The following is a 25497-nucleotide window of genomic DNA, read 5'->3' on the forward strand; positions in this document are numbered from 1 at the left end:
GTGGAAGTTGTTAGCAGCACAGAACTCATCACATTCCACACGCAAGCTTTGAGTCCTCGATGCTGAGCATCCACTATTTTTTTTTTTTCCCATGGGTGCTTTGGAGTTGGTGCCTATGTTGCCAGTCATCACCATGTTGATTCATGGATGTGTGATTTCCTGGTTCCCACCAATAAGAAAAGAGTACTTGTGGCACCTTAAAGACTAACAAATTTATTAGTGCATAAGCTGTAGCTCACGAAAGCTTATGCACTAATACATTTGTTAGTCTCTAAGGTGCCACAAGTCCTCCTTTTCTTTTTGCGAATACAGACTAACACGGCAGCTACTCTGAAACTTGGTTCCCACCTTTCATCTCTTAGGTCTGTGAGCTCTGTAGGGCAGGGACTTTCTCTTCAGCTCTCTTTATACAATGCCTAGCACAATGGGCACCTGATCCTGTATCCTGTGGCTGTTCTGGCCACATGCCAGCCCTGGGAAAGGCACCAGAACCTCTGTAGAAGGGGGGCACTGGAACGAGGGTGGCCAAGGGGCCATGCCCCCCACTTTTTAACATGGGCATAGGTTGGAAGGCAGGGGGGAAGCATTGCCCCACTTGCCCGCGAAACTGCAAGCCTCAGGCAGACAAGGAGAGATGCCGGCAGTTGCTGCGCTTCACAGTGGGGAAGCTGATAACAGTGATCAGCTCCCCCCCCCTGCCATGAAGCGCAGACCCAGCCAGCGCCACACCATGCCTGCCTGAGGCTTGCAGGTTGGGGAGGGTAATACTGCCCCCCAAACTATATCCATCTGATTTCTTTACCTTGTGTGTCAACAGCAACTCTCCAGAGGTGAAGATGGGCACTTATGGAAAACCACATTTCTAGAAAAGTGTAGAAAGGAAGGGTGGTCCAGACAACTGGCTGGGAACTTGAGAGACTCAGTTTGAATTCTCTGTTCTATCACAGACTACCTGTGAGACCTTGGGCAAGTCATTTAGTCTGTCCCTCAGTTCCCCATCTGTAAAATGGGGATAACAGCACTTCCCTACCTCACAAGGGTGTTGTGAGGATAAATACATTAAAGATTGTTATGGGCTCAGATATATGGTTTCATTACCATTGTAAGTACCTTAAATAGATGTATTAATTTTTTAGGGAAAAAAAACTATTGAAAGACACACAAGAACATCAGTTATAGTCATTACTGAATATATTTAAGGTATTCAGAAGGTTCCCATAGACTTCAATGGGCTTTGGATCAGGCCAGTACCATAACAGACAATATAAGGCCAGATCTTCAAGTCCATGAAAACCCTTCCAGCATAGGCAATTTAGCCATGCCATGCCCATGTTTGGAACCACATTTGGTGGCCACAATGCCCTGGAGTAGCAGGGACTGTATGTGCTTTGTATTGATACAGGAGGTGGAGTTGTCCCATGTGCTTGTATATGCATTCGAGGGTTGAATCATACCCATCATTGGTAAAGTGCTTTATGAACCTCTGATAGCAGGTGCTATTAGTGCATAGTCTTATGATTAATACATTATTCTAGGGCTGCAGGGTCAGCACAATATCAGGACTAGCCTCTCAGTTTCTCCTTTTAAATTTGATTTATTGGAGGTTCAAATTGTATCAAACATGTTCTGGCAGGAGATACAGGGGTAATTATGATTTCAGAATGTGCATCTTTTGTATCTCACAGCTTTGAGCCTACCTCTCCTTAACATTTTAGGGTAGGATTAGGAAAATGTCATCTTATTGTGATTAAAAATAAATCTTTTAGGTTTCTATACTTCTGCCCATCACTGTAGTACCAGAGTTCCTTCTCTGCTACACATGAGGGGCCAGATTTCCAAAAACGTCCATCTCTCACTGAGAATCTGTCCATTAGACTGGCCCAACCCAAGTGTTGGGGATTGGTCCTGCTTTGAGCAGCTGGTTAGACTAGATGACCTCCTGAGGTCCCTTCCAGCCCTGATATTCTGTGATATATAGTAGCTGGTATAACAGTGCCAGCATAGAGTAACCTGCAATACCACAGTCAAAGCAAGTTTTTAACATGTTCTTTGGGCATGTATTCATACATATTCACAGCCACAGTGTCATCAGTCTGTGCTTGATTTGCCCACTGCTTATATAGGGGGTAGCTGAGAATAGAAAAGTGGGGGAAGAGACTGATTTAGTGGTGGTTGATGACACCTGAAAGTGGTGAATAGATAAAACATTGTCAGAGGTAGTTTCTAGCACCCAATCAAGAGCATGCTGTATCTGATTCAAACAGGCAAGGCAAACGCTACCCTGAAGATCCTCCACTGGGTTGCTTCCCTTCCTCAGTCTTAGACATTAGGCCAAATCCCCTGTCCAGCCGGCTGCTTTGCACCACATAGATGCTCTCATGGGGAAGGTGAGGATTGATCTAACAAAGGAGACTCTCCAGCTGGCTTAACTATTACAGCTGGCTCAATGGCACCTGCATCCAGCCCCCTCTCTAAGGAGCTGGCTAGGGGTGTGGAGGAGTGTCTTGCCCTAGGGGACCAAGCTAATTTAGAGCTTCCCTTAGGTCTCTAAATTACACAGGAGGATGGACCACCTCCCTCCCCCCAGTCAGCCCCAAGATTGGGGGAAGCAGAAATGAGGCCTAGAGCCCTTAAGGCCTGCATTAAGTAGAGGTTAGCCAAACCCAAAGATCTAGATTCCTGTCTTGTCTATACCAAGGTACAGTACATGGGGCTCAGGACAAGGGGGTGAGTGCTCTGGATTTTAGTCCCAGCCCTGCTGCTGTGTGACCTTAGGTAAATCACTTCATGTCTTTATAGCTCACTAAAATAATTATACTTATTCACCTTTGAGGAGAGTTCTGAAATCTACAGGTGAAATTTAAGTGCTACATATTTTTCTGGAGCAAATGCTTTTATTAACCCTACTAGGGGCAATGAAACACACTTGTAGAGCTGCCCATGGTTTAGAAATGCTAGGATCCCTTTGCATATGTGATTAAAGGGGATGAAGGGAAGAATACTAATAAAGGCCCCGGTCCTGAAGACCTCACAGAGGAAATTTTCCTCTTGGCTTGAGTAGGAATATTGTCTACTTGACTTAATGACTGAACCTTCACTTAAGACTTTGAGTAAAATAACAGACATTGTATTCTTTAGGGGCTAAGATCCCATTTAGTGGCTGAATCCACATCCTTTGAAGAGAATGGGAGTGTTATTCGTAACGTCAGTGACAGATAGCTTGGGCTCTTAGCTGAAAGATACAAATCCTTACTAGGAGATAGTCTTATTCCCTCACCTGGTAGAAGAATCTTAGCCATGCACAAAGGGGACAAGTAAGGGTAAAAGGAAACCCAATTGGGTGCTATGCATTTAAAGCATACAGCATGAGAGAGAGATGGCTGCAAAATTCCAAGTCATGTTTAATGGGTGCCAATAGATGTTTCAAGTTAAAACTGATCGCATCATTGAGTCAAGATGGTACATAAAGAGAGAAGGACTTCAGTCCATTAGAAAACCACTTAATGTTCCACTGACCAAATAAAGATTTAAAAAACAACCATGGGACAGAAGTAATAATTCAGAATTGCATCCTGATAAGCCAAATATGGATCAGTTTCAATAAATTAGAGGCTGTATTGTGACAGGATCCCTGGGGTGCAGCCTGGGACTGTGGGAACACTGTGCCCCCTGAACTCTCCAGCCTGGGCTCTCTCTCACAATGCTTTGCTAGTGAGCAGCAGCAACCCCCTCCAGGCACTTTATCACTCAGCACAACCGCATGGTGGAGCCCCACACCCAGCTAGCTTGCATGAATGCTCCCAGAGCCACTCATGAAACACAGAGAAAGGCAACAGTCAAATCCGCCCAGCTCCCAGCCTTGTGCCTCGGGAATATACCATCTTGCACAGCTCAAGATGAGCAGGGCAAGTTTATTAATTGGTTCACCACTTAATCAATGGAAAGTGGATCTACACCAGCCTTAGTAAACCTGAGCAGATTTACCAAACACTTCAGGCAAACTCACTGGTAAAGATAAACAGTTAAATTTATTGACTACAAAAAGATAGATGTTAAGTGATTATAAGTGAGAGGCAAGAAGTCAGAGTAGTTACCAAAATAAAATAAAAACATAAGCAGGCAGTCTAAACTCTCAACCCTATTAGACTGGGCAACATCTAGATTAAGCAGTTTCTCATCCCACTGGATATTGCAGTTCATAGTACACAGGTTTCACCCTTGAAACCTGGGTCAGTCTCCCATGTTGGGATCTTCAGTCTTCTCAGTGTCCTTGTTGCTTGCAGCATAGTATGGGAAGGAGAAAAGGTAAATCACAGGGTCACTGTATTCTGTTTTATACCCTTAGTCCATGTGCTTGGAGAACACAAGTCCAAGCAAGTCCTGGTGTGTCTCCTGTGAGTGAGTCACTGAATTGCAACTCCTCTGCTGGACAATGGCTGGTGATGTCTGTTCGTTGGTTACCTCCCTTGTTGTCTCTGGAGAGCTATTATCTGGGTGCTTCCCAAACCCACAGCATATTTTAGTGAAAACCATACAACACAATTCTTATAATTTCATAAGCATTGATGAAATACATGTTTAGATAAAACCATGACTTTCAGCAGATCATAACCTTTCCCCTGATACCTTACTTGGCATGCTTTATATACAAACATCACAATTATATAAAATGTGTATTATGGGGGTTATAGGGTGCTCCCCCGAAGCATAGAATGTCATGTACTACAGGGCACTGGGGATAAACAAAAGCATGTTGTCTGATTACAAGGGACCCCAGAATGCTTTCTGGGCAAGATCAAAGAGAGAGGGTAAGTGAGGGAATGCTAACTTTCCCCAATACTGACATACATTCACGATAATTATTTTTTGATACTTAGGACCACACCTATTTCACAGTCCAGGAGTTCAATCCAATAAATAGAGCAAACCCAATTTTATAGACAACACAAGATTATTGCACCTCACTCAAAATAATCTTTTCTATATCTAAGTACGTTGATGAAATGTTGCATTTAGAAATAGCTTAGAATAATGGATGCCTAGCACACTGAGGCCCTGATCTCGGCTTCCACACATTATTATAATAAAATTATGATTAATCTGTCAAATGTTTTTAAAATGTGGAAGTAATTAACAAGATATTAGCAAGGGAATATTAATTTTGCATAATTCCTGAAATACAAGTCTTTACAGTGTTTGCCCTAATAAGTATAAAATATATGATGACATCACATATTACTGTGAGGCACAGGAGCTGCTCATCAGCTAGCTATCATTTGCTTGTGATCAAATAATATTCTTCTGCAAATTCATATTTCAAACATCTTTCCCCCCAAAATCCTCACCAAAATCTTGCACCCCCTGCCTGGGAAAGGCTTGATTAAAAAAAAAAAAAAACACCTCACCAATTTGCATAGGTGACCACAGACCCAAACCCTTGGATCTTAAGAATAACGAAAAAAGCATTCACTTTCTTACAAGAAGAATTTTAATATAAGAAAAGGTGAAAAGAATCACCTCTGTAAAATCAGGATGGTAAATACCTTCCAGGGTAATGAGATTCAAAACATAGAGAATCCATCTAAGCAAAACCTTAAGTTACAAAAAGACACAAAGACAGGAATATCCATTCTATTCAGCACAGTTTATTTTTTCAGCCATTTAAAGAAATCATAATCTAATGCATATCTAGCTAGATTACTTACTTAATTCTAAGACTCCATTCCTGCTCTGTCCCCAGCAAAAGCATCACACATATCAACAGACCCTTTGTTTCTCCCTCCCTCCAGCTTTTGAAAGTATCTTGTCTCCTCATTGGTCATTTTGGTCAGGTGCCAGGGAGGTTATCCTAGCTTCTTAACCCTTTACAGGTGAAAGGGTTTTTCCTCTGGCCAGGAGGGATTTTAAAGGTGTTTACCCTTCCCTTTATTTTTATGACAACTATAATCAGGTCATTGAAGCTCCATGTCTCAATTCCCCATCTGTAAAACGGAGGATACTTCCCAGCCCCATGTAAATGTGGAGGAAAACCCTGTGTTGATTAGGAGGAGTATGTGTATATATATAAATACATACAGGAAGCTTACTTGCATGAGTAAGGGTTTGCAGGTTCAGATGATTGCCTTTATTATAGTGTTTGTAACTACTGGGGTCCTGGATAAAAGTGCTAGGAAATGCAAGTGTTTTAGTATCAGTGTAGCATGTATGTGAATGGAGGGGTGTAAATAGCTAATAGCAATTGCCTCAATTGTTTTTGCTGTTCAGCAGAACTTTTTGTTTCTGTTTGTTCTGTGCAAGTTTTACATAGCATATTTGTTAAAGGGAATGTTTAAAGGTCTCTTTACCTCTGAGTACTTTTAATCTTAGAAGAAATGGTTTGATCCTTCTGTGTAAGAGTAATTAAATACAATGATAAAACAATGTAATATTATGCAGTGCAGAGAAGGATAGTTTACAAAGGAATGACTTGCGTATTGTTAAAAGTATCCTGTGTTGCAGGCTAATTTATGTAATAGTACGACCAGCAAAATAAGAAGTTGCTAGTAATGAAGTGGCTGCACAATGAGGCTGTTTAAATCTCAGAGGCATAATCGCTGAGGCTAGACTAAAGCATTTTGGGAAATGTAGTTTAGTAGTTGGGTGGCCATTTTGTTGAAGGCATGTGTGTGATTTGTCTGATTAATGAGTGTGGTTTTATTGTGGACATTCTGACATTAAAGGCTGAAGATGAATTAACTATCTGTAGACTGCTCATGCCAGTTAATTGGCAGGTTTTTTAAACAGAGAGAGATTTTAATTCTTTTGAGTGAAGCATTGTGGGTAATCCTTTATAAAAAGGGCTGAGCTAACCAGCCAAGATAGGGCAGAAATTTTAGTGTTACAGCAAAATTCTCAGTTAGGGGTGTTAGTGCTCATTTGTGTGTTAATTGAGAAGGTAGCTTCTTAAATTGAGGGGTAGGGGGTTTTTTTCCCCTTAATTTTCAGAGTAAAGAGAGCTTTTATACAGAATCCTTTCACAGTTCTTCACTGCAATTCCAAACTCTCACAATTTGGAGGGAGGTTACCAGTGGAGTTCCTCAGGGATCGGTTTTGGGACCAATCTTATTTAATCTTTTTATTACTGACCTTGGCACAAAAAGTGGGAGTGTGCTAATAAAGTTTGCAGATGATACAAAGCTGGGAGGTATTGCCAATTCAGAGAAGGATCGGGATATTCTACAGGAGGATCTGGATGACCTTGTAAACTGGAGTAATAGTAATAGGATGAAATTTAATAGTGAGAAGTGTAAGGTTATGCATTTAGGGATTAATAACAAGAATTTTAGCTATAAGTTGGGGACGCATCAATTAGAAGTAACGGAAGAGGAGAAGGACCTTGGAGTATTGGTTGATCATAGGATGACTATGAGCTGCCAATGTGATATGGCTGTGAAAAAAGCTAATGCGGTTTTGGGATGCATCAGGAGAGGCATTTCCAGTAGGGATAAGGAGGTTTTAGTACCGTTATACAAGGCACTGGTGAGACCTCACCTAGAATACTGTGTGCAGTTCTGGTCTCCCATGTTTAAAAAGGATGAATTCAAACTGGAGCAGGTACAGAGAAGGGCTACTAGGATGATCCGAGGAATGGAAAACTTGTCTTATGAAAGGAGACTTAAGGAACTTGGCTTGTTTAGCCTAACTAAAAGAAGGTTGAGGGGAGATATGATTGCTCTCTATAAATATATCAGAGGGATAAATACAGGAGAGGGAGAGGAATTATTTCAGCTCAGCACCAATGTGGACACAAGAACAAATGGGTATAAACTGGCCACCAGGAAGTTTAGACTTGAAATCAGACGAAGGTTTTTAACCATCAGAGGAGTGAAGTTTTGGAATAGCCTTCCAAGGGAAGCAGTGGGGGCAAAAGATCTATCTGGCTTTAAGATTCTACTCGATAAGTTTATGGAGGAGATGGTATGATGGGATAATGGGATTTTGGTAAGTAATTGATCTTTAAATATTCAGGGTAAATAGGCCAAATCTCCTGAGATGGGATATTAGATGGATGGGATCTGAGTTACTATAGAAAATTCTTTCCTGGGTATCTGGCTGGTGAATCTTGCCCATATGCTCAGGGTTTAGCTGATTGCCATATTTGGGGTCGGGAAGGAATTTTCCTCCAGGGCAGATTGGAGAGGCCCTGGAGGTTTTTCTCCTTCCTCTGTAGCATGGGGCATGGTTGACTTGAGGGAGGCTTCTCTGCTCTTTGAAGTCTTTGAACCATGATTTAAGGACTTCAATAGCTCAGACATGGGTGAGGTTTTTTGTAGGAGTGGGTGGGTGAGATTCTGTGGCCTGCGCTGTGCAGGAGGTCGGACTAGATGATCAGAATGGTCCCTTCTGACCTTCGTATCTATGAATCTATGAATCAATTGTGCAACTAAACTACTAGTTTATTTAGTGCAACTAATATAGAATAGCTTCTCACAGTCTGAAGGCTAATGATTACACTGATACTGCACCACATTAAGTAGTCCCGGGATTTCAATTTGAAATGGTGATGTTTTGAGGCAGAGTGAAATAACCAAGGTTCACATTATACTGCAAGCTAAAAGAGAAACAATTGCAAATGGGACAGAGTACGAGACTAATCAAGTGGGAAATGTTTTGAATATGTTGCAGTGTATGTGTAATGCAAATTTAGGAATCTGTGCATGCCTCCTGCAGGAAAACCAATGGGGGTTGGTGGGTGAAAACAAAGTTAAAATAGATAAATTAATCTAAAGATATTCTCCCTATGTCAGCCTTGTAGAAGGGATTAGGGGTGTGTGTGCTCCAAACTGCATAGAGCACCAGTATCTGCTGGGAAAGCAGGACCCATCCCAGTATGTCATGCCAACAATATGCCTTATGACCCTGGTCTTTGGATCATTATAGTACTCTCACCCCAATATAGCTTCCTGGGGACCATTGGAAGCTAGAGTATGACTATGCTGTTATGCAAAGGCCAAAGGGGAAATCTGTGAGATTTAATGCTGCTTTTTAACAGATATCCACTTATAAAACTTTAAGCCAGATGCATAAATGGAGAGTCCTAATGGAGGCCTGAATGCCAGACTAGGCCTAGTGGGGCATCCATGGGCTTGGGTGAAGAGGACTGTCTACATGCCATGTTTGCTCTGCTCCTTTCCCCAGGCTTAGGGCACTTTGCCTCAATTCTCACTCATTTGTTCCTCTCCAGTCTAAACAACTGGGGGAGGGAGAGAGCTTAAAATAAGCTTCCATCTTTTCAGTTTTCACGTCTTCCCTGTCGGATCACATTTTAATATGAAATTCAAATACAAATAATGCCAAAGAATGGTCTTCATTTACTCATCCTCACAAAACGAAAGGGCGGATTTTCAAACCATGGAGAACCAGGTCCATGCTTTAGCAAACAGTGCTCAGGTACTCATGAATGCAGGTTCACTTACCACCTAACAAGTGACGCACGTGTGTAATCATGATGATATCTGGTACGATCATGGATGCACTTCTGCACACACACCCTTGCTACACAGACTTTGGACTCCAGTGTTGGAAAATATGCCCAGTGTGATTTACATTTGTACAAATGTTTCACATTTCTCTAATTACTTTTGCCATGCTAGCAAAGGGAAATATATGTCACTGAATATATCCTCATCATGTGTTCTTTCTCTGTTAAATTACCCTGCTCTCCTATCCAGGTAGCCTCTTATAAACACCTGGGCGGGGGGAGAGAGAGAGAGAGAGAGAGAGATTCAGATCATGCAGAAAGTGGCACAGTATAAGCTTTTATCATTCTTCTCCCCAGTTTTAGTTGGAGAGCTCCTGCAGGTTTATGCAGAGATCCTAATGTCTATTTATGACCATAGACAGACAAGTTATCGGACATTGGCCCCTAGGTAAAATACCAATCAAATGGCTATGCGCCAGACTGTAATTTGCAGCATAAAGGCAACACAGCTGGAACACACCATTTAGGCTGTGCATAGGCTTTATTTGTAATATTCAGTTGTGTTGCATAAGGCTTGCATGTTTGTGGGATGATCAGAGCCTCTATTTCACTTGACTTCTTCATTCTGGAGATAGACCACAGTTATTATACAGATATATATGACTTTGAGGTTATTGAATATATTTTTAAACTAGCTATAAAGAGTTTTTTTCTTTCATACCCAGTCAGCAAAGACAAAAAGTGATAGGAACTGAGCTATATTTGCAAATGAGAAGATGCCTGCTACAGCAGAAGTGTAGCTAGAAACTAATGGTTAGAGAGTGGGTAATAGTTACTTACGGGTCCTGCTCCATGATGGGTGACTTCCATGTGTCACCACAATGAAAATAATTAACAATAATTAATTATTAAGAGGACTATTCAAAGAGCCCACACTAGTTACTCCTGATTTACAATAGAGAAAGTGAGATTGGAATAACGCCTCAAATCTCTAATCATTACAAAGATTTTGCTGATCGATAAGTTTGTGCTGCTCATTGGTGGTATGGTTGATGCTAACAAAAGTTTTAGATGTTCACCGCAGGTGAGCTCCCAAAAGTTCTTTTTGTTGACCTAAGCCATCTCAAATTCTTTGATCTGCAAAACCGAGAACAGACCTTTTAGTGAAATTTCAAATGCTACTTAAAACTAGGATCAAATGGATTCCTATCACATATTCTGTTCTTCATTTGTTTTTAACTGGTTCCATTGGGAGTTTTGCCATTGACTCCAGTGGGACCAGGATTCAGCCCTCTATTCTGTTTTCCTTGAAGAAGGAAAAAAACATATCTACACATATAGTCCCATAATCTCATCCAGGACAAAGTTTATTCGTTTCATTGCTGAAACAAATTGCAATAGAAACAATTTAACTTTTCCTTGCAGAGTGATTTGAAAAGAAGCTTTGTTAGCAGCAAGCATTAACACAGCACGTGATTTTTATTCATAGACCCAGACAGGAAATTCATCTTTTGAGTATAGCTTATCATGTGCTTCTTTTCAGCTCCAGTAAAAGTTCACAAGCCTTAGTTTGCTTCCAGATGTTTTGCAGCAACTAAGAAAAATATTAAACTTTGATTTTATGGTTTAAAAAAGGAAATATTTTAGTGTTTGCACAATCAGTTGTATGATTGTGTTACATGGCGCCGCACTGTAAAGGTGGGTGTCTACAACTTTGAGAAGTGTCAGGTGGAGCAGCTGGAAGCTCTGCATGAAGCACGGAAACAACATGCAGCGTAATGAACATAGCTTGGTAAATGGCTCTGTGGCCAGTGCTGTTAGTGTTGTTCTTCTCAAATTGGTCTGTGGAGTCCCATGAAAACCCATCAATAAAAACTAGGATTGCTGATGTCATCCTCTAAATCAGGGTGATCATCATCAGTGTGTGTGTGAAATAATCCAAAACAAGTGTCTGATCCAAAGCCCATTGGAGTCTAAAGAAAGACTCCCATTGATTTCAACGGCTTTAGATCAGGCCCTGAGAGAATAAGAGAATCTTATTTAGCCACAGGGTAGGTATGCTACTACATTACCATTGTGTCACAAGCTGGATCTACAGAGACAGCCACTGAGGAACAAGGTACTTTATTCTCTCTGCCATTTCCTGGCCTCTAGGATTAAACTGGTCAAAAAAGAGGAAGCAAAGTTAGCACCCCCAAATGAATTCCCCCCTTGTGTTTTCATAAAAAAATTAATGTAGAAATTAAAAAAGTTAATTTGGCTGGAAACATTCTACAAAAATGTTAACTAAGTTTTTCCCTGGGTTTTTTCATCAAAAGTCAAAATTTTGACAATACTTTTAACCAAAAATATCAAATTTTTCAATCAAAAATTTCAACCAGTGCTTTTGCCCAGAAAACCCCCCTTCTGCCCCCCCCCCCAGCCCTGTAGTCTTTATATAGGCAAAACTCCCATGGACTTTATAAGGAATGTTTCAGTGCATATAGAGCCTGAGTGCCGTAACAGTGTCAGTGTGTTTTGTGCTGCTGTTGATCCCTGTCTGCTAGGGACTGAACTGAGGCTACTAGTTCATTTCCCAAAAGCTACCTATTCACTCTCAAATTAGCTCTCACATGACTTTATACTAAAGGAATGCAAGGTCATCCATCTACAAAACCAGCACCATGGATGATCCCATTTTGGATGGAGTACCTGGCCTTGCCTGCACCACTGAGACCTAGTTCAGTGCTACCTCAAACCCAAGTTTACAGCTGGTCTCACAGGGATACTCTGAATGTAACAAGTCAAGACAGACTCCAGAATGCATCAGAAAAAAGAAGTGAGGATGTGGAATAGCAGTCTCCCCTTCTCCTCCAGCCTCAGGGTCAGAAGATGTTCCACCCAAGAAACTAAAGCATTTTATCTGTGAGGTGAAGAATAAGGAGAACCTTGGACTCCTGGTGCTTTACAGACCTCCAGAAGGAAACCCTGTCATTCTCCTGGAGGATTACAGAGCTAATGCCCACTACGGTTCTGGAATCTTCCAGATTCCTAGTCTTTAGTGACCTCAACCTCACATAGACAATCCACAATGATACAGTAGTACTTGTGCTCATGGCCTACATGGAAACCATCAGATTCCCCCAGGCAATCTCTGGACCTACACATGCAGCCAGACATAAGTCGGATCCTGTCTTTGGCCTAGGACTGGATATTGGAGACACGTCCAACACACCAGTCTCCTGGTCTGATCGCTACCTCATCCAGGCAGCAGTTGGAGCCTTTCCTCCTCTCCACCAGGGTAGTTTAGCAGCCAAAGCAGGTTTGCCCTTGAAGATTTCTCAACTTTTTAGGTTTTAAACTTGACCTAGGAGAACAAACTACCAGATACAAGGCCCAGGTGTCCATGATTTAGTACTGCAGTATGATCACCTGTTGTTCCATACTATTGAGTCCAAGCTGTCCCTCTCCCCACACTGACCAAGAATATCAGATGAAGTGCACAGGCAGGCAGTTAGAATGCCAAAAACATTCTGAATTCCTCTGATCAGACTTTTGCAGTCACTATGGTGAAAGTTATGTTTGCCCTCCTGCATAGGCACAGTAAAAGATTTGCAACTTTGCTGAGAATGGGGCTTCTGCTGCCAGTGCTTTATCATAACCTTGTATGAGAATGGATCAGACTTGTCTTCTCTTTTCACATCTTTTACAATGTATATTTTTCCATCCATACATGATTCTAAAACAGTGGCCCCCAACTTTTCAGGGTTGTGCCCCCCTTATCCTTGTCCACGCCTCCCTGCCAGGGCCAGGGCCTGGTCAGAGCCAGGGCCAGGAGCGGGGCTGAAACTCTGGGAGAGGGGAGGATGCAGCCAGGGGTAAGAAGGCTGGGGCCACAGCTGGGGGCAGGTCTGGGACTGGGAGTGGGGCTGGGAATGGAGCCGCAGCCAGGGGCTGAAGGCAGGGGGCAGGCAGGCGGGGGGCCGGGAACTGAGCCATAGCTAGAGGTGGGGCCAGAGCAGAACTGGGAGCAGAGCAGGGCTGGGTGCTGCTCCCTCCTTTCCCTTGTGGGGGCCAGCCTTCCCCCCTCGCAATCCTGAAATTCCTCCATGCCCCCTAGAGGGGCGTGCCCCACAGCTTGGAAACCTCTGTTCTAGATATGTCTTTATATCTATATACACACATAGTGACTCTATTGTGTCATGGTTCTTGCTTGTTTATAAATCTCAGTAAGTAGACACACTTTTTTTTAAACATTTTTAGAAAACATACTTCCCTGTAAGTTATGGTATGTCAGCCATTCACATCATGTATATCTGAAAAGGTGTGCAGTCACTGTCATTTTGGAGGGATGCCTTTTGCTGGGTGGAATTCACCCAGCAATGGGGTTCAATAATCTCCTCATTGTGGGTGAACATTCTCCAATGTGATTAAGTATTGTGCTATATTCAGATAGCTGTAGGGACAAGTATAAGACAAGTCTGAAGAGTGAAGGACTTCCTTCTGAATACATGCTGCACCACTTTAATCCCTCTTTCAATCAAAATCTACTTGACCCCTCGTAAGGAAGGAATATCACGACAAACCTGTAGGATGAGTGTCCTGTACCATGTGTCAGCTCCCAAACCTTAGATTGCTTCTCAAGTCTCTCTTGTCATATGTGAAGTAGACCGCAATGTCAATGCTCACTTATTTTAACAGACCAGTGGGTTTCTCTTTCAGATCTTGCAGCATAAAGCCTGATGGCAACCATCAATGTTCAATAGATTAAGTAACTCACTTCCAATGGAGCATCAAGTGCATTAGCAGTTTTATATGCTGGTCTACAGTATACCCTGTCTCAGCTTTCCTATTTATACAGGATTTTGTGGAAGTACCTGTGTAAGACAGTAATGTCATTAGACTAAACTTCATCATCCTGAATTTTCATCCATAGATCTTTGACATGGAAATATTAATTTTTAACTATCAAATCTTTTCTTCATGACATTGGTAACCCTTGTGTTTTGTTTCTAAAATTACATTGGCTGATATGACACCTGCTTTCCTAAAACTGCAACAATGTGTCATGTCAGCTTGAAGGAATTTATAATTCAAGTTCTGTGGCTCTTATTCTATCTATATACCATTACCAACACCACAGTGTCTTCAGCTGGTGTCAACTTGGTCTGAGCTCAAGAGATGATTGAGACAGTGCACTGATTATTTAAAAAAGAAAGCCCAAGATCCATGTGCAAGACTGTGAGCCACTGTGTACAGAAACATCTGTGCATATACTTAATAAAATTTCACAAACAATTGAATGGTCAAATGGCTAGTTAGTGGCATGCACAATAACTTGATTTCCAGATGCAATTCAACTAATTGTGCACTAACTTTTTACATTTAGATGTCAGCCCCCTCGCTCTCCAAAAAAAAAAAGTGGTCCAGTAGATGGGAGTTCTTTTGGCTGCTGACAGATATTATTTACTGGGAGTGAGGCAGATTCCCAACATTTCTCTCACCAGCTGTGCCTGTGGATTTTAAGAAACCCGAGTGGAATTTATCCTGAACAATTTGAGCCCCCTTCCCTGTGTGTGTAAAGCAACATATACAGTTTCTGGTGTTGCAGCACATGGTTTTGTTGTTGTTGTTGTTGCTGTTTTTTGTTTTTTTACACCACGTGTGGGGGTTGGGGAATAAGGAATGGGAAAATTAGACTAACAACATGTTCGGTAGAGGCTCTTTAAAATGTAGTAATTTATCCAGCAGCATGCAGTGTCCATCATGTGTCCTTCTCAATAGAAAAGTGAAAACCACAAGCCCTGAAGAACAAAGCTCTGTTATAGTGGAACAAAACATCAACCCCCCTACACACACACACACACACTAATCTGGGAGTTCAGGGGTCTGAAAGTACTTCTAGGAAATGGAAGGTTAGGGGTCAGAGAGTAATTCTCCCACCTGAAATTCTCAGGCTCTTGCCTTTGCTGAGGCTACCATAAAGAGTGCCTGGTAGAGTTAATTGTACAGGTGGTTTTTTAGGAAGTGGACGCATATCCTCCTGGAACTAGATGGAAAGCTAAAAAGGCGATCACATCTGATGTGATCAACACTTATCCCACTAAAATCTTGGCTAGATCTGAACCAGAGATCTAGAGATGAAATGGCTCAATATAGTCAAGTCTTTGTGCTATGAAGAGAGCATTTGGGTGCTTAGAATCTCTTCTCATGTCCTGTTGCATTGACTGATGCATTGTGCTCTGCCAAACTGCTCCTGAATAAGTACAAAAAATAAACACCAAAATGCAAGTGCACTATATTAGCGAGAAAACAATACGTGTCTAATCCTGGGCCCATCCTTATGTACGCAGGTTATCCCTTTGACGTCCGTGAAACCAGTCACATGAGGAAGGCTAGTTGTGAGTGACAGTTGCAGCACTGAGCCCTAACATAAAGAAAACGTCAGGAAAAAACAAAAAAGCCAGTCCAGGTATGATACAGAGCCCATTAAGTCAATAGATGTCTTTCTGTTGAGCTTTGGATCAGGTCCAAGACCTTAATCCTGACAAATTTAATTCTGCGGACACAAGATGAGAATTGTTTGAATGGAAGCTACTTTACACTGAAGCCTGGACTGAGCTAATGTTTAAACAGTTAACCAGGAATTGCATGCTCTTTATTATTATTAATTTTATTATACAACACATTTTTCTATATCAGTGCATGTGTTTTATACATAATCTGTGTTTAATTACCACTAATAACCATTAATAATTAGTACTGAATATAAATTACCATTCTTCATTGACATTACAAGAAATGCCATAAATATTCAGAAAATATCAACTTTAAAGATTGAGCTGAATCCCAGCTGGGGGAGAGTTTTTTAAATGTTAGTTAAATAATAATAATAAAAATAACGTACATCACATAATGGTCAAAATGCACTATAATATTTACAGTCTTCATTCAAATTCAAGTTTTATGCTTATAGTTTACAAGCTAAAATAGAGTTGGTTAAATGCAGTAGTTCCCTTTATAGAATGTGTATCTAGTTTTGAAACATAAAAAGATATATAGTTAGCATGATAGGATCTTTGTTCAGTAAAACTATTATTACTAATACTTGGCACACATATTGTGCTTTACAGGTTCAGAGCATTAACTATGTAAGTTGCACAACACCCTTGGCTATGGTAAGTAGTGTTCCCCTATTTACAGATGGGGAAGTGACAAAGGTGAAGTGACTTGCCCAAGGCCACACTGCAAGTCATTGGCAAAGTTGGGATTAGAACTCAAAGCTTCGAGGGTTCCAGTCCCAAACTCAGTCAGTTTACACCATACTGTCCCACTAATAATATACCAGTAGCTAGGTTCATAAGTTGTAACACAGTCCCAGATTTGTTGCATGCATTCCCACAAATTGCTATCTCTAGAATAGAAACTGTGATTAGCAGCTGCATGTTATGGATGAACACCATAAACATATGTACACTACGCTGATTACAAAGAGTTGAAAGGATACGAATGCTGATCCTTAATACAGGGAACTGATTTACAGTAGAATGCTTCACTTTGCAAGACAATAAAGTTTCTAAAGCTATGATATTTATAAAAAGAACAGGAGTACTTGTGGCACCTTAGAGACTAACAAGTTTATTTGAGCATAGTTAGTCTAAGGTGCCACAAGTACTCCTTTTTGCGGATACAGACTAACACGGCTGCTACTCTGAAATCTATGATATTTATGTAACTTTGATTTCAGATATCCTCATCCTAACTAGAAAAACATGTTGAACATTATAGAAGAAATATTATTCTGAAAGTAACAAATTTTGGGCTAGATCCTCAGGTCTGGCTGAGCAGTGAATGAGGGGATAAAGATGGCTAAGCCGTTTTGTCACTTCTCTGATCCTGGGGCCAGCCAAGAGCCCATTTGACTCAGGCATAACTTAGAGCAGGCTAAGACTGCTACTAGTTAGATCAGCTAGAATGATCACCTAGTGGCTGCTTTGTCAGTCAGAGATCATCAGAGTCCAGTGTACTCCTCCCAGTCCCGCTATGCCGGAGCAGGAAGTAGGCACCATGGAGCCAACTATGCTGGCTGGCTTTGTGTCACCCACGGGTTCCCCTACCCAAGGGGAATCCCCAGCCACCCATTTAGGAGCAGTTTTCTGTCTGCTTTGCACTGCCTGAACACTACAAAACAGCTGGAGAGGGGGAGGGGTTTTGAGAAAATGTGGCCTTTTTAAATTTTAACCTTACACTGACCATTAAGAAACTTAGATGTGTTAATATCATGAATGAACAGCTAGTTGGATGCATACCTTAATTATGCTTAATTATCTCAGGCCAAGTTCTGCCATTGAAAAGTGGGTATGTGTGTAACAGGGGACAGGGCCACGGTCTGGTCCTGGTGAACTAGAGGTTAGCCTTAGCTCTGCTTCTGCAGATGCTGTGGGGAAGAACCATAATTTAACACTTTGGACAGGAGAGAGGAGAGACTGCGTGTGGGTAGACAGACCTCCACTACCAGGGCTTATAAGATTGAGCTGAATCCCAGCTGGGGGAGAGTTTTTTAAATGTTAGTTGTGGGGTTTTTTTATTTTTTCTGGTTACAAACAATGTCCCTTGAGGAAAACCCTTGCTGACTGCACCTGTCTATTTTCTCCTGAGGCCTTCCGCCAGTTTACAGCAAGTTCCTACTGATTTCAGGACGCGTGAAGCTCATGTAAATGTGGGGGAAATATGGCCCCCTTTAAGCCTTCCATAAAGCAGGTAATAGAAAACACACAAACAATTTCATCTGATTGCAATCGCCAGTGAATGTGACTGGGAGAAATGATGGCTATTTTTTACATGGATACTTCTCATACTGTGTTGATGTCTTCTTACTAACATATGAAATCACCTTTTTGTACAAGCCAATCAATCGGTCTTGTCCCAGCTTAAAAGCAATGACGACTATTTCCATACCAATGACAATATAGAGGGAAAAAAACAAGAAAAAGTTGGGATGTTGCAAGTGAATATCACCAAACCCAATTGTTGTCAAGGTAATAAAACAAAAATAGAAAGCCTCCTCAAAATCCATGTGGTTTTCCCAATTTGGAAGAATAGCTGCTGCACAGGAGATGTATGCAAAGACAATTAGTGCCATTAGCAAGATGGGCACATCTAGCTTTTCGAGTTCTTTGCCAAAGTTTTCGATGACACAGGTCATCTTCCCTGAATCTAGTTCGGGACATGAATTCCATCTTTCAAATTTGTTAATCCTTGGTGGCATAAGGTATTGATTTTCTCTTGCAATTAGCATTTCAAATATTTCAGCATTCCGGTATTGCTGTGACTTCGTTTTAACAGAAGATTGGCTTTTCAGCACTTCCGTGATACCTAAAGGTTCCTGGATGACTATTTTGTGTTGCATAAGCAATGATGATCCAGTTTTTATATCCTTGTTTTTCATACAGATGCATCCAGAACACAGTTTAGCTGGTTTAGAGGCTAACATTTTTGACTGAAGTTTTCTAAATTCATTGTAAGACTTGGATAAGATAGCTGCAAGGATGTCTCCCAGGTCTGTCAGAACCAAAAACATCAGAGGTATGCCAAATAATGCATATAGCATACACAGATATTTTCCAAACTTTGTTACGGGGTAGCTATGGCCATAACCTAAAAACAAAACAAAAATAGAACCCTGCAATTTATTTTGTAATCAAAACATTGAACTTTTAATACTGTCAGTTTTAAATCAATAGTTTGTGTGATGATATTTTAGTCAATAGTGTGTATGGTCTTTTTTCATATTTATCTCAATCCTTTTTAAAACATCTTAGGCTGGAGGGGTGAGGGGGTTGTATATGGTTGTGACTTAGAGCAGAAGGACCTTCACTGCATTCCTTCTGAAAGAGCATATGTGCAAACGATAAAACTTACCTGAAAGCAGACAGTTGTGCATGTGGTAACTCGTATGTAGAAATTGACTCAGAATGGAATACCAGATCAAAACTCCCTGAATTTTCGTAAATTCAAATCTGGATTCTAATCTGAATTTTTGCAACTGCTTATTCTCTTTAATAACTTGGAACAATGAATCCCAACACCCTCAAACCTTATGACTCGGGGCCATTGTTGATCATAATTGTCACTGTCAATGATTTGAAACTGTTTACAGTTTGTTAGATCTGATTTTAATGGCAGGAGTTGCATTTGATATACGGAGAGTTGTAAAACTGGGCTTTAGAGGACACACATTTTCTCCATTGAAAAGTATGGCTGGAAACCAATAACATTTGAATGATCTAAAAAGTACCAATATCAAATGTAACTAATGCAAAAATATTACCAGACTTCCACTGCCAAATAATCATTTTAAGTAACAAAACAGTAGTCTAAGATATACAACTGCAAATTAAATTAGGACATAGGACTCCTTTCCTGCAGTTATGCCATTGCTTCTTCGCATGTGAAGTTAAAACCCTAACCCTAAGTTAATGCATTTCCATTAGGGAAAAGATGAGAGAGAGAAATTGTATTAAAGTTTTTAATGGAAGTTCTCTTCTTTGTCCTCCAAAAAGGCATAAAGAATCCTTTTTTAAAAATGCTTTTCCCTTCCTTAGTTAACACTGTTTCCTCTTAGATGATTTTGGGGGGCTGCCTTTAAGATTATTACACCAAATACTGGAGTATAATTGCCAGGTCACCTTTACTCTTACTAAAGATAGCTATAGTCTTTATGTTCTAATCCAGCCTCTGCCACTAACTCAGTATGTGGCCTTTGGCAGGTTATTTATCCTGTGTGTCTCCATTCCCACATCCGTGAAATGGGGATGCTAATTATTACTCTGCAGAGGTAAGTGGTGAGGATTAATTACTGTAATTAATATGTGGAGAGTGATTTCTTTTTTCTTTCTGATTCATATACATAAAAGTGCCTATCACAGGTTATAGTTGCTTTAACATTTATTACAGATATAATCCAGCCAAATAACAAATCAACGGCTGATCTCACCCCACACAAATGTCTGTCAATCAACAACAAAAATGAATATCCCTGGCTCCTCACCTCCTCTAAACCCCCAAGCATCTTAGATTTCCCAAAGAGCCTAAGCAAACAGATGTGGTTTATAGCTTTCTGGGGAGGTCGACAAATAGGGCTTATTTTGGATCAAGCACATTGGAGGTGAGTAGGAGTGCTTCTAAGTGCCTAACTCACTTCTGAAAATAAGGCTTAAGAGCCTAATCACTTAAGTGATTTGGACACATTTATCAGTCATAAATATTTACTATTGCTTACTAGCACCTGCTACTTATTCTTCCTCATTTCTCACCAGAGAGGAAACTATTTTGCATTCCTAGTGTGAGACCCTCTTAAGTTGCACTCCCCCCCAAAATAACATCAGCTACAGCACTTACTAGATTATATCCTTAGCCAATTTGGTTTGATGTTTAAGCAAAATGTGTCCTTAACTGATCCTTTGGTCCTTACTCAAGCAAAACTCCCCATTGAAATTAATGACTTCTAGTTTAAACTATGGTTTGTCTTCCTTTTTAAATCATTTGCAATAGCAAAATATTATATGTGGTAGAACATGAAATTCCAGAGATGGAAGTGAACCAAACTCATAGACCCATTCCACAAATCAGCTCTTACATTGAAGTCAGGGGGGATTTTGCCTGAATCAGTAAAATAAATAAATAAATAAAATCCTGATGCTTCTCTCACAGAAGTCCCATAAGAAAAGGTGCAGGTGTAGACACACCCTCCTCTGGTTGTAGCTTATCCGCTGCCTAATATGCAGAGGTACTTGTGGGGTAGTTCAGTCACATCTAGAAAACCAATGGTGCAGGACATTGCGTGTATAATAACCACCGTGGTGTGATTCCATGCTGGTTCTATGCTGTAAAGAAAACAGATGGCATTTTTTTTTAAATGTAACAAAGAGGAAGATTATCAGCCAGGGAAGGACAGAAAGGGGTAACCAAAGAAAATAGTCTAAGGCAGTGGGTCTCAAACTTTTTTCCGTGGACCACTTGAAAATTGCTGAGGGTCTTGGCAGATCACTTAATGATCTTTCCAAATGTTTGTAACATTAGCTAACTATTGTAAAGCGCTTTGGATAAAAGCACTATATAAAAAAGCCACCTTAATAATAATTAACGTTTTTTGTTCTACAAATAAAAGCACACAACTCATATTTTAATATCGGCAGTCTTACCTTTCTAATGCGATGGATGTGCCCTCTCTCCCCCACCATAGTAGCCCGTGAACTGAGGCTGGGAACGAGAGGGGTCTCTCCTGAGCTGGGGCTGGAAAGGATGGGGGTCTCTCCCCCGCCACAGCAGCCACAGAACTGAGGCTGGGAAGGAGAGCCATCTCTCCCTGGCTGCTGCAGCTCTGGAGCTAAGGAAAGTCGCCTCTTTCTCTGGCTGCCACAGCCTTACATGTCCAATATTCCCCCCACCCCCTCTTCTCACCCCACTGCCCCTTCCCACCTACTCCCTATTCCCCCCAAGACCACCACCTCACCTTACATGTGTGTCTTCTCCAGGGTCCAGGCATCTAATTAGTGGAGCTATACCTACTCGGCTCCACTAATTAGGTGGGTGGCCCTTCATTCTCTCGTGTATGGCCACCCAGGAGCGCACCTTAGAGGGAACTATCCGTGGACCACCTGAATGGAGCTCGTGGACAACTGGTGGTCCTCAGATCACAGTCTGAGAACCTCTGGACTGAGGAGTGGCAAGGAGACTTTAACCACACAACTTGAGATCTTGAAACTGATTTCTTAATAGCAAAATTGAATAGGAGGAGTATAGCTGATGTTATACATGAGGATGAATTCTGAGTACAAGCACTTTTAGAGGCATGGGTGTGCACGTTTTTTGGAAACTGTGGATTCTGTCATATCTTATGCTGAAGGATTATGTCAGATAACTTTTCATACCCATATTTAGTCTAACTGAATTTTGGTCAATTGAATAAATGCAGGTTACAGCTGGATATCTGACCACATTACCTTCTTTAAAAAAATACACGTCTACCCTAGAAATCTTCTATCTCTGTCCCTTTCCTTGTTAGCCTCTCTGGATTGCTGCTTGCTGCCTCCTGACCTTCTCTCACAAAAGGTGGTGTTGGTCATTGTCTCAGGCATGCACATTCTAACTGAGTGGTTCTATGTGGAAGACTTAGTCACCGCCTGCGTTTGCCAGCGTGTGAGAATGGTGTCAAGAAGAACAGCAGGAGCACATGGAAAGTAGCACCTGTTAGTGTTGTAGAGAAGGGACTGCAACAGGTCATTTTTGTTTGTATATAGGTCATCCGTCTACACCTGGAGCTGGAATGGAAAATTTCAGGAGTACTTAATAGAAGTTTGACTAGCCATTCTCAATATGTCTCGGTGGATACGCAAGAAAGAATTAATTATAATGCCTTATATTTATAACACACTTTACAACCTAAACAACTGTGAAGCTCTATAAAATCAGATCACCTCCTCACAGGTGGAGGGCAACACCCTGAATAATACACAACAGTGGGGAGGGTAAGAGCACATTTTGACCCAAAACAATAGAGAAAACTTGTTTGGGTTTTTTTTTACAAAAAAGTTTCATTAAGTCATGAGGACCATGTGTGCATGCAACTGAGCATCTCATTTGTATGTGCAATTACAAAAATCTAAGTGCTAAAACACATTGGAAGAGGGTTACAGAGCTCTGGATAACATTTTAACCCGAATTACTCACTACAAATACATTTTGTTCCTTTGTGAATTCATTGGATGAAATCCATGAGTTAAATGCAGAGATTAGCATCAAATGTTAAGTGTACTTTACCTCAGAACTTACCCACTGTTGTGAACACAGTACAGCAGAAAAAGAGAGACCCAAGGAAAGACCATTGTTCTTTTGGATCAGCAAACCATTCCAACTTAGCTTTGGTGAACAGCACATGGGCTCTTTTCTTAAATGTCTCCTGGTTTTCTTTCATATTTTCTGTTACAATAACAAAACAGCTTGTGGTGACTGCTTCAAGACTCTGGGCCACACCATCAGCTGCTGTAAATCAGCATAAATCCATTACACTGGCTGAAGATCTGGCTCTGTTATTTTAAAAGAGGAACATATCCACACACAAACATATCTTTGCCCATGCTGTAAGTAGAGTCAGGCTAGTAGCTGTGGTGAAGAAACGCGGTGGGGGTAGGGACTGATGCGTGAAAGCATATAAAGTTAAAAAATGAGTACAAAGAAACTGGGTAATTTTTAAAAAGAGAAAGATAGAAAATATACCAAAAAGAGAATGACACAAAATTTGACATCTGTCTTTCGTGACATCTAGCTCTTTTCTTTTAGGTATCTGGTTTATTCTTCTTCTGATTGAATGACTGAACTGGGGGAGACAGAGGTGAGAGGGAAAAGAGGTGCAACCAGCATGGTCTTTTACTTAAGAAAGTAAAACAATTTGTAATCAGAAGATAAACAGAAAAGTCTCTATTTGTGGTCTACTGCTGAGACCCATGGCCCCTACCTGTGGATAAATACCAAATGCATTATCTCTAGCAGCTACTCCTATAGCCTACACATATAGGCATCTTTGGAGTGTGACTTACCCCCTTCAATCTCTCCCTTACAAAGATCACTTCCAAAATGGAGTAAGCGCAGTGGAAAAAAGGCACTCATATTCTGGAATAAGTGTCCACAGAGGGTTTCTACTGAAATAAATAACCCTTCTGAAATAATTATTCTGGAGTTGCTATTTTGGTGAATTTTTAAGTGTAGACAAGCCCTTAGAAAGAGCCAGTGACCATTCACTAAAAGCTCTTTTGTCTATTTAGTCTGCTGTAGACAATGAATAAGTGCTATCACACCAGCCCTCACCACCCTCTCTTTTTTTGCCATCCTGACATTATATACCCTGTAGTTGGACCCATCCTTCACATAAATGATTATTAGGATCCAGCTTTTCTTTGACTTTCTGAACTGTCATGTTTTTGTTTTGTAAGGCAGCAGGCTGACCTCCTATTGTTAGAGGAGACCCCATGAGGGATGAAGGAGACTCTAAACTGAGCTTCTGAAATGCTTCTCTAAACTGAATGCATCCGATGAAGTGAGCTGTAGCTCACAAAAGCTTATGCTCAAATAAATTTGTTAGTCTCTAAGGTGCCACAAGTACTCCTTTTCTTTTTGCAAATACAGACTAACATGGCTCCTACTCTATAAACTGAGCTTGTTACAATAGCTAAGCAATCTCATTCACTCTTTAGCTACCCAGGGTAACTTTAAATCTTTCCAGTGATGCAAGAAAAAGAGAAGTAGATAAGCACTACAAAAATCTCATCAAACATTCACATAGGGACCGTGGAAGTTTACAGCCTGGAAATCATAATTAAAGCAAATAAATACACTCTAAAGCTGCTTCCAAGCTTACCCTTCATTATTTTGAAGTATATAGTCACAAGTTAAGAGATCTAATTTGAATGACAAGGGGATCAGTAATACCCTGTAAGCGAAGTCATTTTTCTATTACTGCACATACCTGTTAAATCCTTTGAGAGGTTCCACAGATCCAGCAAAAAATCCTTATATTCTTCACTTTCATTCCAATTTCTGTTACCCTCAATGTGAGAAAACATGACCGCCCCCAGAAAAGCATAGATCACTAGAGAAGAGATGAAGCAGGCATGAGGAAACACCGCCCAAAACACTCTTGTGCACATCTTTTTGTCTTGCTGGGGAGGAGAGCTAAGTTCCATCCTCAATTCTCTGTTAGGAAAAATCAGCTAGAGCTTTTAGAAACAGGGAAGTGAGAAATCTCTGGCATTTCAGTGAGGCCTCTCCCATCTGGGAAATGAGAAATCCTCTGTTTCATGCTTTCAGAAGGCAGGACTTTATAACTGAACACAGTAGTAATGTCCCAATGGGCCCTGGAAAGAGCCTAGGACTAATCAAGTCTTAAAATATCTGTCAGATGATGATACAGCATGCTATAGCACTGAATTACTATTGATCAGGGAGAGCTGTAAAGCACACAGATGACCAGCTCTTGTATGTATCTATTGGACTTAATTGCA

General features: G+C 41.0%; 1 protein-coding gene across 1 annotated transcript; it reads right to left on the reverse strand.

The window, feature by feature from the left end:
- Positions 1-18064: 18064 nt before the first annotated feature.
- On the reverse strand, positions 18065-25179 carry KCNK18 (potassium two pore domain channel subfamily K member 18). The gene is made up of 3 exons (XM_038410632.2): positions 24963-25179; positions 23273-23419; positions 18065-19096 (listed from the first exon to the last, which is right to left on the reverse strand). The coding sequence occupies exons 1-3, from the start codon at positions 25177-25179 to the stop codon at positions 18270-18272; spliced, it is 1191 nt and encodes a 396-aa protein (XP_038266560.1). The 3' UTR covers positions 18065-18269.
- Positions 25180-25497: the final 318 nt, after the last annotated feature.

The sequence above is a fragment of the Dermochelys coriacea genome, chromosome 7, assembly GCF_009764565.3.
Source record: "Dermochelys coriacea isolate rDerCor1 chromosome 7, rDerCor1.pri.v4, whole genome shotgun sequence".
NCBI lineage: Eukaryota > Metazoa > Chordata > Testudines > Dermochelyidae > Dermochelys > Dermochelys coriacea.

Excerpts from the sequence above, each read along its gene's own strand:
- KCNK18 (XM_038410632.2), bottom strand. The coding sequence starts at position 25,179 with ATGGAACTTAGCTCTCCTCCCCAGCAAGACAAAAAGATGTGCACAAGA. Across the intron at positions 23,420-24,962 it reads CCTCTCAAAGGATTTAACAG|AAAATATGAAAGAAAACCAG; the intron begins GTATGTGCAGTA and ends TTATTGTAACAG. Across the intron at positions 19,097-23,272 it reads TACTGTGTTCACAACAGTGG|GTTATGGCCATAGCTACCCC; the intron begins GTAAGTTCTGAG and ends TTTTGTTTTTAG.